The sequence below is a fragment of the Telmatherina bonti genome (assembly GCF_933228915.1).
Source record: "Telmatherina bonti genome assembly, chromosome: 1".
In the NCBI taxonomy this organism is placed as follows: Eukaryota; Metazoa; Chordata; class Actinopteri; order Atheriniformes; family Telmatherinidae; genus Telmatherina; species Telmatherina bonti.
In genome coordinates this window covers 41463642-41478106 of record NC_136619.1, presented here as the reverse complement: position 1 = coordinate 41478106, position 14465 = coordinate 41463642, and the positions used below count along the sequence as shown (strand labels likewise).

The following is a 14465-nucleotide window of genomic DNA, read 5'->3' as shown; positions in this document are numbered from 1 at the left end:
AGTCCGCATCGATAAAATGTCCATCTAGAGGACTTCTCCACAGTCTGATACCTCTGTGGATGTATATTTTTGTACTTGAGAAGGTCAAAAAATACTTTAAGGTCAGAAAAACATTGTGCTTAGGTCTCTGAAATTTGCAGTAAGTGATACTTTATTGCAGAAAGCTTCTCCAGCATTTTTATTGCTGCCATGGCAACGCATCTTGCTACCACTAATGTACCAGCTCAGGAGCCCCCTCACTTCCTAATGCACAGGTGTCAAACTCCAGCTCTGCAGGCTTGTGTTGTCTCCCTGCTCCAACACGCCTGACCAAAAAAAACCTGCCGGATGCCGGCCCTCCAGGACTGGAGTGTAACTGCATCCTGACTGAGCATCAGCGTGGGAGAAGTGTGAACAGGGTGTTGGGGGTAGGTTGCTTGGTGGTGTGGTGGTTGGTACCATGAGCCACTGGTTACGGCCCTGGCTGGAGAGGAGGTTCAGTCTAGAGCTTTACATGTTGATTCTCCAGGTTTCCGACCAAAGACTTGCATGTTTGGTTCACTGGTTACTCTAAATTCTCTCATTAAGTGAGTGTGAAGTGGTTTTTGTCTGTGTGCTGGTGATAGACTAGTGACCTGTCCAGGAGGTTCCTGACTCCTCGTCTGGTAACCAGATGTGTTTAAAATCCAGGTGCCATAAAGTAAAAGTCCTGTTTGGGCAGCTGTTGGAACCAATCACCAAACCAGCTGAATTTAATCCGCTCAGCTCCACTGCAGGTAGAAGAGCCTGTTAATGAAAACACCTGTTCTAAATGTACAAGTAGATCCAACAACATGGCAGGACTTTTACTGTATGGCACCTGGATTATACACCTCTGATGCTGGCATGTAAAATCTGCACTATTACATAAAAAACACCAAGTATTTGGATTGTACAACCCCAAGTAATGCATGGAAAAAATACAAAAAATCCCAAAACTGACCTCTTTGGCCCATCGTACATAACTGGAGAAAATAAAGACATGGTTGTTTGGCTCTGTAGCGCTATCTGGTAACATCCAGCAGGACTCGCAGCAGTCTGACCAGCACTTATCTAGGTGCATTTCCATCACACCTAGAACTGTGCAAAACCTAAATATTGCAATTAAAAACGCCAATGGAAACATATACATTTAAAAAAAAGTCTAAAATATTGTTGAAAAGTGTTTACGCTCTTATGAGGTGGATTTTCAGACATTTAGATAGAGAAGCATATCTCAAGTTTGCTGGAAACGCTTTTTTTTGCATTAACTTGTTCCCAGACATGTGACCAGTTCATTTCCAGTAAAGATGGCGTGGTGTGGAACAAACAACAGCAAATTTCAGAGTTTTAGAAAAGAAAATTACGGACAAAAGCTTCAGAAAGCTGCAGAATATTCTCCACAAGGAGAAAACCACAAAAGAACGCTACATGGCTACCTCGCAGAAGCCACAATTCCTGTGAAATCTCATCAACCGTACGAGATTTCACAAGAACTGAGGCTCATTTTCTGAACACTGTTCAATGGAAATGCCTGCAAAATGTTGTTTGATAAAACTTAGAAATATCACTTTTATTTTGTCTAATGGAAACGCAGCTTATAACGTCCTCTACTGTTTGATTTCTTGCTTGTGTTCTCTCTCTAATATGTAAGTCGCTTTGGATAAAAGCATATACTAAATGATTATAGAATAGAATAGAAGAGAATTTATAAGGTTAAAGCTGAGCCTGAACGCAGGCAGTCTACAGTTCTTTCTTTGCTGCAACGACAGCGGCTCCGCTAAAATCTGGCATCCTCGTGGTTTTTTCTGTTTGTCATTTGGATTGGAAATTTATGTATCAGAAAGTTTATTTTAAGTGAGTAAATAAACCACAAGTTGACTTTAGAAACTGAACCACAACTTCAAGCCAGAGTCGGATTTTCAGGCCAGAACATGTCACCTCTCTGTTTCCTACCGCTAACAGGAAGTTAGCTGCATGACGATGGATAATTTTACACTGGAAACATTTTGCTTCAGTCTGTAAGAAAGTGCTTCCACATCTGCTGACTACTGGCTGAGGTCAGGTTTTATATATCATCGCAGCTTCACGTTGGGAGTCTGCTGCAGAGAACTGCGATGATCTTCAGCATTTGTCAGTGTTGTCTTGTCTCAGCTGCTTCCCTCTCTGAAAGCCGACTCTGTCCATCGGAAGAATCCAGCAGAAAGCAAATGAAACTTGTTAACTCAGCTTTGAGAGTCCTTTCTTTCAGCGGTAAACTCGTGCCTGGTTGTTGGCGGCCGTCTCTGGCCTTGTTTCCCTCAGGCTTCTGTCTAATTAAAGTGGGATTACTGAATCAAGTTGTAAAACAAATGCGGACCCTCCCGCTCCGATCGGATCCGGTGTTGACGGAGACAGAGTGACAGGGGGAGGATTTTACTGTGGCTTGTTCAGGATTTTGTGCCTCTTAGATTTTCTGTGTTTACATGTAACAAAAGTGACTCTTGTTGACTGGAATTTCAGCTCCTTGCAGCTTCCAGTGGCTGAAATAATCTAGATAAATCATCTGATTTAGTCAAAACCGTGACTTGGCTCTGAACCTGAAGCTTCATTTATGCAATTGTTTGTTTTTCATTCACATCACAGGCGTTTGTCTGAAAATACCCATTTAGAAATAGACACTGAGCGCTTTTAAAACATCTTTGTATCCAGATGTTTTTCTGGATTACTTGCTTCCCTCCGGCAAAAAAAATGCACGAATAGATGAAGCATGAGACCACAAAAGCTGACAGGAAGTTCTCAGAAAAGAAGTGTACAGATTCCTCTGAATCCAACGAGGCAGCTCTGTTGAAGCAAATGTGGTTTTTCAGTGCAAACTAGTCATGTCAGGACTCTCCTCCAGTAGTGCCTACAGACTCCAGTAGCAGCCACAGACTCCAGTAGGGCCTACAGACACCAGTAGCGCCTACAGACCCCAGTAGCGCCTACAGACCCCAGTAGCGCCTACAGACTCCAGTAGGACCTACAGACTCCAGTAGCGCCTACAGACTCCAGTAGGGCCTACAGACTCCAGTAGCGCCTACAGACCCCAGTAGGGCCTACAGACACCAGTAGGGCCTACAGACCCCAGTAGCGCCTACAGACCCCAGTAGCGCCTACAGACTCCAGTAGCGCCTACAGACCCCAGTAGCGCCTACAGACCCCAGTAGCGCCTACAGACTCCAGTAGGACCTACAGACCCCAGTAGCGCCTACAGACCCCAGTAGCGCCTACAGACTCCAGTAGGACCTACAGACTCCAGTAGCGCCTACAGACTCCAGTAGGGCCTACAGACTCCAGTAGTGCCTACAGACTCCAGTAGCGCCTACAGACTCCAGTAGCACCTACAGACCCCAGTAGCGCCTACAGACCCCAGTAGCGCCTACAGACTCCAGTAGGACCTACAGACTCCAGTAGCGCCTACAGACTCCAGTAGGGCCTACAGACTCCAGTAGTGCCTACAGACTCCAGTAGCGCCTACAGACTCCAGTAGCACCTACAGACTCCAGTAGCGCCTACAGACTCCAGTAGCGCCTACAGACTCCAGTAGCACCTACAGACTCCAGTAGCAGCCTACAGACTCCAGTAGGGCCTACAGACTCCAGTAGCGCCTACAGACTCCAGTAGCGCCTACAGACTCCAGTAGCGCCTACAGACTCCAGTAGCACCTACAGACTCCAGTAGCGCCTACAGACTCCAGTAGCAGCCTACAGACTCCAGTAGCGCCTACAGACTCCAGTAGCGCCTACAGACTCCAGTAGCGCCTACAGACTCCAGTAGCGCCTACAGACTCCAGTAGGCCCTACAGACTCCAGTAGCGCCTACAGACTCCAGTAGCGCCTACAGACTCCAGTAGCGCCTACAGACTCCAGTAGGGCCTACAGACTCCAGTAGCGCCTACAGACTCCAGTAGCGCCCACAGACTCCAGTAACGCCTACAGACTCCAGTAGCGCCTACAGACTCCAGTAGCGCCTACAGACTCCAGTAGCGCCTACAGACCCCAGTTGCGCCTACAGACCCCAGTTGCGGCTACAGACTCCAGTAGCGCCTACAGACTCCAGTAGGGCCTACAGACTCCAGTAGCAGCCTACAGACTCCAGTAGCGCCTACAGACTCCAGTAGCGCCTACAGACACCAGTAGGGCCTACAGACTCCAGTAACGCTTGCAGACTTCAGTAGGGCCTACAGACTCCAGTAGCGCCTACAGACTCCAGTAGCGCCTACAGACTCCAGTAGCGCCTACAGACACCAGTAGGGCCTACAGACTCCAGTAGCGCCTACAGACTCCAGTAGCGCCCACAGACTCCAGTAGCGCCCACAGACTCCAGTAACGACTACAGACTCCAGTAGCGCCTACAGACTCCAGTAGCGCCTACAGACTCCAGTAGCGCCTACAGACTCCATTAGCGCCTACAGACTCCAGTAGCGCCTACAGACTCCAGTAGCGCCTACAGACTCCAGTAGCGCCTACAGACTCCAGTAGCAGCCTACAGACTCCAGTAGCAGCCTACAGACTCCAGTAGGGCCTACAGACTCCAGTAGCAGCCTACAGACTCCAGTAGCGCCTACAGACTCCAGTAGGGCCTACAGACTCCAGTAGCGCCTACAGACTCCAGTAGCGCCTACAGACTCCAGTAGCGCCTACAGACACCAGTAGGGCCTACAGACACCAGTAGGGCCTACAGACTCCAGTAGGGCCTACAGACACCAGTAGGGCCTACAGACTCCAGTAGCGCCTACAGACTCCAGTAGCGCCTACAGACACCAGTAGCGCCTACAGACTCCAGTAGCGCCTACAGACTCCAGTAGCGCCTACAGACACCAGTAGGGCCTACAGACTCCAGTAGCGCCTACAGACTCCAGTAGCGCCCACAGACTCCAGTAGCGCCCACAGACTCCAGTAACGACTACAGACTCCAGTAGCGCCTACAGACTCCAGTAGCGCCTACAGACTCCAGTAGCGCCTACAGACTCCATTAGCGCCTACAGACTCCAGTAGCGCCTACAGACTCCAGTAGCGCCTACAGACTCCAGTAGCGCCTACAGACTCCAGTAGCAGCCTACAGACTCCAGTAGCAGCCTACAGACTCCAGTAGGGCCTACAGACTCCAGTAGCAGCCTACAGACTCCAGTAGCGCCTACAGACTCCAGTAGGGCCTACAGACTCCAGTAGCGCCTACAGACTCCAGTAGCGCCTACAGACTCCAGTAGCGCCTACAGACACCAGTAGGGCCTACAGACACCAGTAGGGCCTACAGACTCCAGTAGGGCCTACAGACACCAGTAGGGCCTACAGACTCCAGTAGCGCCTACAGACTCCAGTAGCGCCTACAGACACCAGTAGGGCCTACAGACTCCAGTAGCGCCTACAGACTCCAGTAACACTTGCAGACTTCAGTAGGGCCTACAGACTCCAGTAGCGCCTACAGACACCAGTAGGGCCTACAGACTCCAGTAACGCTTGCAGACTTCAGTAGGGCCTACAGACTCCAGTAGCGCCTACAGACTCCAGTAGCTCCTACAGACTCCAGTAGCGCCTACAGACACCAGTAGGGCCTACAGACTCCAGTAGCGCCTACAGACTCCGGTAGCACCTACAGACTCCAGTAGCGCCTACAGATTCCAGTAGCGCCTACAGACTCCAGTAGCGCCTACAGACCCCAGTTGCGGCTACAGACTCCAGTAGCGCCTACAGACTCCAGTAGGGCCTACAGACTCCAGTAGCAGCCTACAGACTCCAGTAGGGCCTACAGACACCAGTAGGGCCTATAGACTCCAGTAGCGCCTACAGACACCAGTAGCGCCTACAGACTCCATTAGTGCCCACAGACCCCAGTAACGCCCACAGACTCCATTAGTGCCCACAGACCCCAGTAACGCCCACAGACTCCATTAGTGCCCACAGACCCCAGTAACGCCCACAGACTCCAGTAGGGCCTACAGACTCCAGTAGCGCCTACAGACTCCAGTAGGGCCTACAGACTCCAGTAGGGCCTACAGACTCCAGTCGGGCCTACAGACTCCAGTAACGCCTACAGACTCCAGTAGCGCCTACAGACTCCAGTAGCGCCTACAGACTCCAGTAGCGCCTACAGACCCCAGTTGCGCCTACAGACCCCAGTTGCGGCTACAGACTCCAGTAGCGCCTACAGACTCCAGTAGCAGCCTACAGACTCCAGTAGCGCCTACAGACTCCAGTAGGGCCTACAGACTCCAGTAGCAGCCTACAGACTCCAGTAGGGCCTACAGACTCCAGTAGCGCCTACAGACTCCAGTAGCGCCTACAGACTCCAGTAGCGCCTACAGACTCCAGTAGCGCCTACAGACACCAGTAGGGCCTACAGACTCCAGTAGCGCCTACAGACTCCAGTAGGGCCTACAGACACCAGTAGGGCCTACAGACTCCAGTAGCGCCTACAGACTCCAGTAGCGCCTACAGACACCAGTAGGGCCTACAGACTCCAGTAGCGCCTACAGACTCCAGTAACGCTTGCAGACTTCAGTAGGGCCTACAGACTCCAGTAGCGCCTACAGACACCAGTAGGGCCTACAGACTCCAGTAACGCTTGCAGACTCCAGTAGCGCCTACAGACACCAGTAGGGCCTACAGACTCCAGTAACGCCTACAGACTCCTGTAGGGCCTACAGACTCCAGTAGGGCCTACAGACTCCAGTAGGGCCTACAGACACCAGTAGGGCCTACAGACTCCAGTAGGGCCTACAGACACCAGTAGCGCCTACAGACTCCAGTAGGGCCTACAGACACCAGTAGGGCCTACAGACTCCAGTAGCACCTACAGACTCCAGTAGCGCCTACAGACTCCAGTAGCGCCCACAGACTCCAGTAACGCCTCCAGACTCCAGTAGCGACTACAGACTCCAGTAGCGCCTACAGACTCCAGTAACACCTACAGACTCCAGTAGCGCCTACAGACTCCAGTAGCGCCTACAGACTCCAGTAGCGACTACAGACTCCAGTAGCGACTACAGACTCCAGTAGCGCCTACAGACCCCAGTTGCGGCTACAGACTCCAGTAGCGCCTACAGACTCCAGTAGGGCCTACAGACTCCAGTAGTAGCCTACAGACTCCAGTAGGGCCTACAGACACCAGTAGGGCCTACAGACTCCAGTAGCGCCTACAGACTCCAGCAGCGCCTACAGACTCCAGTAGGGCCTACAGACTCCAGTAGGGCCTACAGACTCCAGTAGCGCCTACAGACTCCAGTAGGGCCTACAGACTCCAGTAGTGCCTACAGACTCCAGTAGGGCCTACAGACCCCAGTAGCGCCTACAGACTCAAGTAGCGCCTATAGACCCCAGTAGCGGCCGCAGACTCTGGTAGGGCCTACAGACTCCAGTAGGGCCCACAGACTCCAGTAGGGCCTACAGACTCCAGTAGGGCCTATAGACCCCAGTAGCGGCCGCAGACTCTGGTAGTGGGTACAGACCCCTCAAACTGGGATAATGAAACGGAGTTTGGGAATGAGGGAAAGTTATATCCAGCATTAAAGGTGAGTTTTTGCTGGCTAGTTGTGATGCGACTTCTAGAGCATTGATCAATCAATCAGCGGACCACGTGTTCCAGAGGTGGTTCACGTGTACACATGCGTCACAACCGCATGTGGGATATTTTCACCTGAATCGCATGTGATTTATGTGTTGTTTTCATGTTCTTATCAGCAGATCAAAGACACACATTTGGACACGTGGTTCACACACATGCGAAGAAGATGGAATTCACATTTTTTCACATTTTTTACATGCTTGTCACATGTGGATAGTATGAAAATTTTCTAAATATTGTTTGCTCACATGATTAACACACATGTACATGTGGAGCATATGTGAAGAACATGTGAATCATGTGGTTGTACACATGTACATGTGCATGTACACACATGCAGAGGGCCAGGATATCGTTCTTGTGCGGGATGTTTTTAAGTGTAATGACGTTCACTCTGACTCTGTCTCCCCAGGTAAAAGGATGCTGCAGAGTCCTGAAGAGGGACTGAGCCCCACCTGAACCTCTCCCCTCCCTTCCCCCCTCCCTCATCCTCTTCCTGACCCTCAGACCCCACAGCGCCGCAGAGCCACCATGAACCTGCTGTGCCGTGGGCGCCTCAAGCTGCTGGTGGCGTCTCTCACTGCCATTGTCCTGCTCACCTGGCTCTACCTGCTGGCTGGGAACCTGGAGAGTAAGTATGAACAGAAAAATCACCACCTGGTAATTCTTACTGGGGGATTTAATGGTTTTGGGCCTCAAAAATTCCAACTGGATGGTAATGAAAGGTTTGAGCAGTGGTTTGGGTCAAACAGAGTCGCAGGAATCCAAGCGGGAAGAACCAGTCAGCTCTCTTTTCCACCATCTGACCATCAAGCTCAGGTTTCAAACACACAGAGACCGTTTTCTTTTAAATGAGATTTTTCATTTTGGGCGGCCAGGAAGGCCGTTGAGGCTCCGCCAGCGAGTCGCAGTCTGCACTTTGGTTTGGATCGATGCACTGCAAACACTGTTGGCTGGAAAAGTTCAAACGAAACATGAATTTTTAAATGCAGGATGTCTCATGCACAGCAGGAGGATTCTGCTCCTAAAATTCTGTTCCAGTTCACGTTACAACAAGCTAACTGTAAGCAGACATAAACAAGGACGGCGTCCTCGTCCTCTTTGGATCTTTCCAGTAGAAACATCGATGCATGCCGACAAACCTCCGTCTAGTTCTACTGAAGCCTGACACGAGGGCAGGAAGCTGACTTCTGTGAGGAAAAACCATTTACCTTGGTGACTGCGGCGCAGCAGCACTTCCATCCCTCCAGACCTCTGGGATTCGTGGATCTTTCAACTGGATTTTCCTTTTAATGTGGAAATCCTGCTGTCACACGAATTTGTTGCGTGGAAACACTTTAGGCTGTACAGGCTCTTATATCCCACACATTTATAGTGATGCAGTTAATATGCGATGCAAGGGTTGCTGTTGGCAGAGGGTCTGGGGGGGCAAGCAGAGGAGAAAACAGGATCCCAGTCTGCCGAGGCGCTCGGACTCTCCAACATGGATGACTGATGAGTTGTCACGGTGCGCTTTAGCCGAGTGTTAAAAGTGATTGAGTGAGCTCATCGCTGGAGAAATAAGCAGCCTTTCCTTTATGCTGCAGATCAGATCCTGGTCAATGTTCCCGTCCTTCCAGCGCCTCAGATTAACCCGATGAGCTTAAATTTGCAGCGTCGCCAGAACAAAGTACAGTTACTGTAGAACAGTTTTAAAATCACCGTGAAGAGTCGACGTATCAGCTGTAAATCCTGAAAGAATCTGGATATGTAGGAAGATATGCAAGCATCCCGATATAAAACGCTTTTGTTGCAACTTTTCTCAGAAGCTGCTGCAAAACATTTTCGTTTGCAGCCAAAAGAAGAGAAAAGCACCACAGATACCTGCTTAAAACGCAGAAATGGATGGAAACGGTGACGTTTTATTGCTTTAAGTTAAGAAAACATCAAAAAATGTCTAAAAATTTAGCAGCTGGGATAAATTCACAACATTACTAGGAATTGTTTCATCACCTTTATGGTTTTCTTCTGTAACGGTCCTTCACAGCTCTAATCAGATATTTCTAACACGTTCAACGATGAAGGAACTTTATTGTCATTTTAAACAGAACAAATTTCTGTTCCTTTAACTGGGACTGCATTGCTACAGAAAGTGAAGAAATATAATCAACATGGTATTAAAATGAGCATCATAAGAAACTAATAAATAGAAATGAAGTCAGATAAAAAAAGAGGAAAAAGGAAAACAGCCTCTGCAGTGCCTGACAGGTGCTTCGCTGTCTGCCAGCTGCAACGCTAAACTTTAGATCCTGCCTTCTGCAGGATGAGAGCAGTGATTAACTCTCATCCAACCCAACCCCATCACGTCAGGTCTAATCCCAGACTGCAGCACCCCGATTCCACGAAACCAAATGATCTCCAACACCACAAAACTGCTGAGTAACGGCTGAAGGAACAAGTTAACGATCCCAACATCCCGAACCAGCCGTCTGACGGAGCGTTCAGGACAAGCCCCCCCCCCCGCCTCGGCTCCATGCTCCGATGGCTCAGAGCTGTTTGCAGAGGTAAAGGCAGAGATGTGGCTTCATCCAAACTGAAAACCCGTCGCAGGCTTCTAACGGGTTTCCTCCACGGTCACAACACGAGAAAAGTTCAGATGCTTGATTTTTCTGTGATGAAAATCACTGCGAGGACATTTAAATAAAGAGTGTGAGGAAGATGAAAATCAGGAAGATGGAGAAGTTCCTCTTCACCTTCAGGAGAGGCTGGAAACACTCCATCATCCCCGACTTCAGCCGCAGTCCTGATGCTGCTTCGCAAGGATGGAGTGATGCAAGACCAGGAGGACAGGAAGGAGATGTGAGAAGGAAAAGCAGGAGATGTGAGAAGGTAAAGCAGGAGATGTGAGAAGGAAAAGCAGGAGATGTGAGAAGGGAAAGTAGGAGATGTGAGAAGGAAAAGCAGGAGATGTGAGAAGGGAAAGTAGGAGATGTGAGAAGGAAAAGCAGGAGATGTGAGAAGGTAAAGCAGGAGATGTGAGAAGGAAAAGCAGGAGATGTGAGAAAGCAGGAGATGTGAGAAGGTAAAGCAGGAGATGTGAGAAGGTAAAGCAGGAGATGTGAGAAGGTAAAGCAGGAGATGTGAGAAGGGAAAGTAGGAGATGTGAGAAGGAAAAGCAGGAGATGTGAGAAAGCAGGAGATGTGAGAAGGTAAAGCAGGAGATGTGAGAAGGAAAAGCAGGAGATGTGAGAAGGGAAAGTAGGAGATGTGAGAAGGAAAAGCAGGAGATGTGAGAAGGAAAAGCAGGAGATGTGAGAAGGTAAAGCAGGAGATGTGAGAAGGTAAAGCAGGAGATGTGAGAAGGTAAAGCAGGAGATGTGAGAAGGAAAAGCAGGAGATGTGAGAAGGTAAAGCAGGAGATGTGAGAAGGTAAAGCAGGAGATGTGAGAAGGTAAAGCAGGAGATGTGAGAAGGAAAAGCAGGAGATGTGAGAAGGTAAAGCAGGAGATGTGAGAAGGTAAAGCAGGAGATGTGAGAAGGGAAAGCAGGAGATGTGAGAAGGAAAAGCAGGAGATGTGAGAAGGTAAAGCAGGAGATGTGAGAAGGGAAAGCAGGAGATGTGAGAAGGGAAAGCAGGAGATGTGAGAAGGGAAAGTAGGAGATGTGAGAAGGAAAAGCAGGAGATGTGAGAAGGGAAAGTAGGAGATGTGAGAAGGAAAAGCAGGAGATGTGAGAAAGCAGGAGATGTGAGAAGGTAAAGCAGGAGATGTGAGAAGGTAAAGCAGGAGATGTGAGAAGGGAAAGCAGGAGATGTGAGAAGGAAAAGCAGGAGATGTGAGAAGGAAAAGCAGGAGATGTGAGAAGGAAAAGCAGGAGATGTGAGAAGGTAAAGCAGGAGATGTGAGAAGGTAAAGCAGGAGATGTGAGAAGGTAAAGCAGGAGATGTGAGAAGGAAAAGCAGGAGATGTGAGAAGGGAAAGTAGGAGATGTGAGAAGGAAAAGCAGGAGATGTGAGAAGGTAAAGCAGGAGATGTGAGAAGGTAAAGCAGGAGATGTGAGAAGGGAAAGCAGGAGATGTGAGAAGGTAAAGCAGGAGATGTGAGAAGGAAAAGCAGGAGATGTGAGAAGGGAAAGCAGGAGATGTGAGAAGGAAAAGCAGGAGATGTGAGAAGGAAAAGCAGGAGATGTGAGAAGGGAAAGCAGGAGATGTGAGAAGGTAAAGCAGGAGATGTGAGAAGGTAAAGCAGGAGATGTGAGAAGGTAAAGCAGGAGATGTGAGAAGGAAAAGCAGGAGATGTGAGAAGGTAAAGCAGGAGATGTGAGAAGGTAAAGCAGGAGATGTGAGAAGGTAAAGCAGGAGATGTGAGAAGGAAAAGCAGGAGATGTGAGAAGGAAAAGCAGGAGATGTGAGAAGGTAAAGCAGGAGATGTGAGAAGGAAAAACAGGAGATGTGAGAAGGGAAAGCAGGAGATGTGAGAAGGTAAAGCAGGAGATGTGAGAAGGAAAAGCAGGAGATGTGAGAAGGAAAAGCAGGAGATGTGAGAAGGTAAAGCAGGAGATGTGAGAAGGAAAAGCAGGAGATGTGAGAAGGTAAAGCAGGAGATGTGAGAAGGTAAAGCAGGAGATGTGAGAAGGAAAAGCAGGAGATGTGAGAAGGAAAAGCAGGAGATGTGAGAAGGTAAAGCAGGAGATGTGAGAAGGAAAAGCAGGAGATGTGAGAAGGTAAAGCAGGAGATGTGAGAAGGGAAAGCAGGAGATGTGAGAAGGAAAAGCAGGAGATGTGAGAAGGAAAAGCAGGAGATGTGAGAAGGAAAAGCAGGAGATGTGAGAAGGTAAAGCAGGAGATGTGAGAAGGAAAAGCAGGAGATGTGAGAAGGTAAAGCAGGAGATGTGAGAAGGTAAAGCAGGAGATGTGAGAAGGAAAAGCAGGAGATGTGAGAAGGTAAAGCAGGAGATGTGAGAAGGTAAAGCAGGAGATGTGAGAAGGAAAAGCAGGAGATGTGAGAAGGAAAAGCAGGAGATGTGAGAAGGTAAAGCAGGAGATGTGAGAAGGTAAAGCAGGAGATGTGAGAAGGAAAAGCAGGAGATGTGAGAAGGTAAAGCAGGAGATGTGAGAAGGAAAAGCAGGAGATGTGAGAAGGAAAAGCAGGAGATGTGAGAAGGTAAAGCAGGAGATGTGAGAAGGAAAAGCAGGAGATGTGAGAAGGTAAAGCAGGAGATGTGAGAAGGTAAAGCAGGAGATGTGAGAAGGTAAAGCAGGAGATGTGAGAAGGAAAAGCAGGAGATGTGAGAAGGAAAAGCAGGAGATGTGAGAAGGAAAAGCAGGAGATGTGAGAAGGTAAAGCAGGAGATGTGAGAAGGTAAAGCAGGAGATGTGAGAAGGAAAAGCAGGAGATGTGAGAAGGAAAAGCAGGAGATGTGAGAAGGTAAAGCAGGAGATGTGAGAAGGAAAAGCAGGAGATGTGAGAAGGAAAAGCAGGAGATGTGAGAAGGTAAAGCAGGAGATGTGAGAAGGTAAAGCAGGAGATGTGAGAAGGAAAAGCAGGAGATGTGAGAAGGGAAAGCAGGAGATGTGAGAAGGTAAAGCAGGAGAAAGGCGGAGCGTCTTCATGCAGAACGAGACGGAAAGAAATGATGTGTGGAGGAAATTTCAGATAGAACACGAAGAGAAGATGGAGGATGGAAGAAAACCAAGTTCTTATCACACAGGAGGACGTTTCCTGGACTGTTTTCAGCAGCTGATTAATTCATGTTTGCTGATCGGTGGAGTGTGTGTGTGTGTGTGTGTGTGTGTGTGTGTGTGTGTGTGTGGGAGAGAAAATAAACACCAGTGTGTGTGTTTCTGACTTCACTGCAGCACAGAAGAACACGCTCGAACAAGCCTTGGAAACACCCGACTGCTGTTAGCAGGATGTGTGTGTGTGTGTGTGTGTGTGTGTGTGTGTGTGGAATCTATTAAGCTGCTGGAAAAATGTTCATATTCACATAAAAGCCACGAGCTCTGCTTTTATTTGGGGTTTTAATACCTCTATCTCTGCTTTTACGTTTCCACCATGATGCTGCTGAGCAGAAAAACTGGTTAAAAGGAAGCAAACGACGGGTTCTGGTGGCAGAACCGTCGCGGGAGGTGAAACTCAGGTTACACCACAAACACACGGTCAGGAGTTTGCTGAAATCCACGTGAAACTTTTACTGACAATTTACAGTAGCTTAAATTAATCGAGCCTCTTTTATGTAAATCAGAGCTTAAAAAGTCATCTGTTCAGCTGAGTGTTGACAAGGTGGCGATGAAGTTTCCAGACCTCGTTTCAGACTTCATATCGTTTCAGTGATAAATGTCGCGACTTTCTCTGCTGTTGTTGGAGACTGACGTAAAAATCGTTTGTCTTCTCAACGAGCAGCAGATGCTGCCGCAGGCTCCGCCTCCGAAATGACCAGACCCCTAAAGAAGCGGTGGGAAACTCTGGTGCTCGAGGCTTGAGGTGCTGCAGGTGTTAGGAGTTTCCCTGCTGCAACGCACCTGATTTAAATCAGCGTGTAATTAGCAGACTGCTGCAGTTTGATAAAGCTCTGTATAATGGTGTGTTCAGACCAAATGCGTTTTGAGCGTCAAAAACGCTCAAAAAGCTCGACGCTTGTCATTAAACTGCCACTTTTGTGTCCGACGCCCAAGACGCTCCCAACCCTCCCAACGCTCCTGCCGCGTCTGCCGCTTGTGTGTCTGGAGCGAGCAGCAAACGCGGCGGAAAAGAGAGGAGGGAGGCGGAGCTTTCCTTCCGTTCAGTCTGAATGATGGCGGATTCAGTAGAGAGATGAGATGGTTTTATTTAATAAATAAAGCTAGAGGACGTTGTCGTAGGGCAGTGATAGTCAGTGTTAATGCAACAAGAGCTGCACTCAGCAGA

At 48.9% G+C, this 14465-nt stretch overlaps 1 protein-coding gene across 1 annotated transcript in view; it reads left to right on the top strand.

Moving 5' to 3' along the window:
- large2 (LARGE xylosyl- and glucuronyltransferase 2) overlaps window positions 1–14465 on the top strand; it is a 48686-nt gene that overhangs the window by 13348 nt on the left and 20873 nt on the right. The window contains exon 2 of the mRNA XM_079242011.1: window positions 7994–8212. Within this exon, the coding sequence (XP_079098137.1) occupies window positions 8113–8212 (100 nt within the window). The 5' untranslated portion in view covers window positions 7994–8112. The remainder of the gene's footprint in view (window positions 1–7993; window positions 8213–14465) is intronic.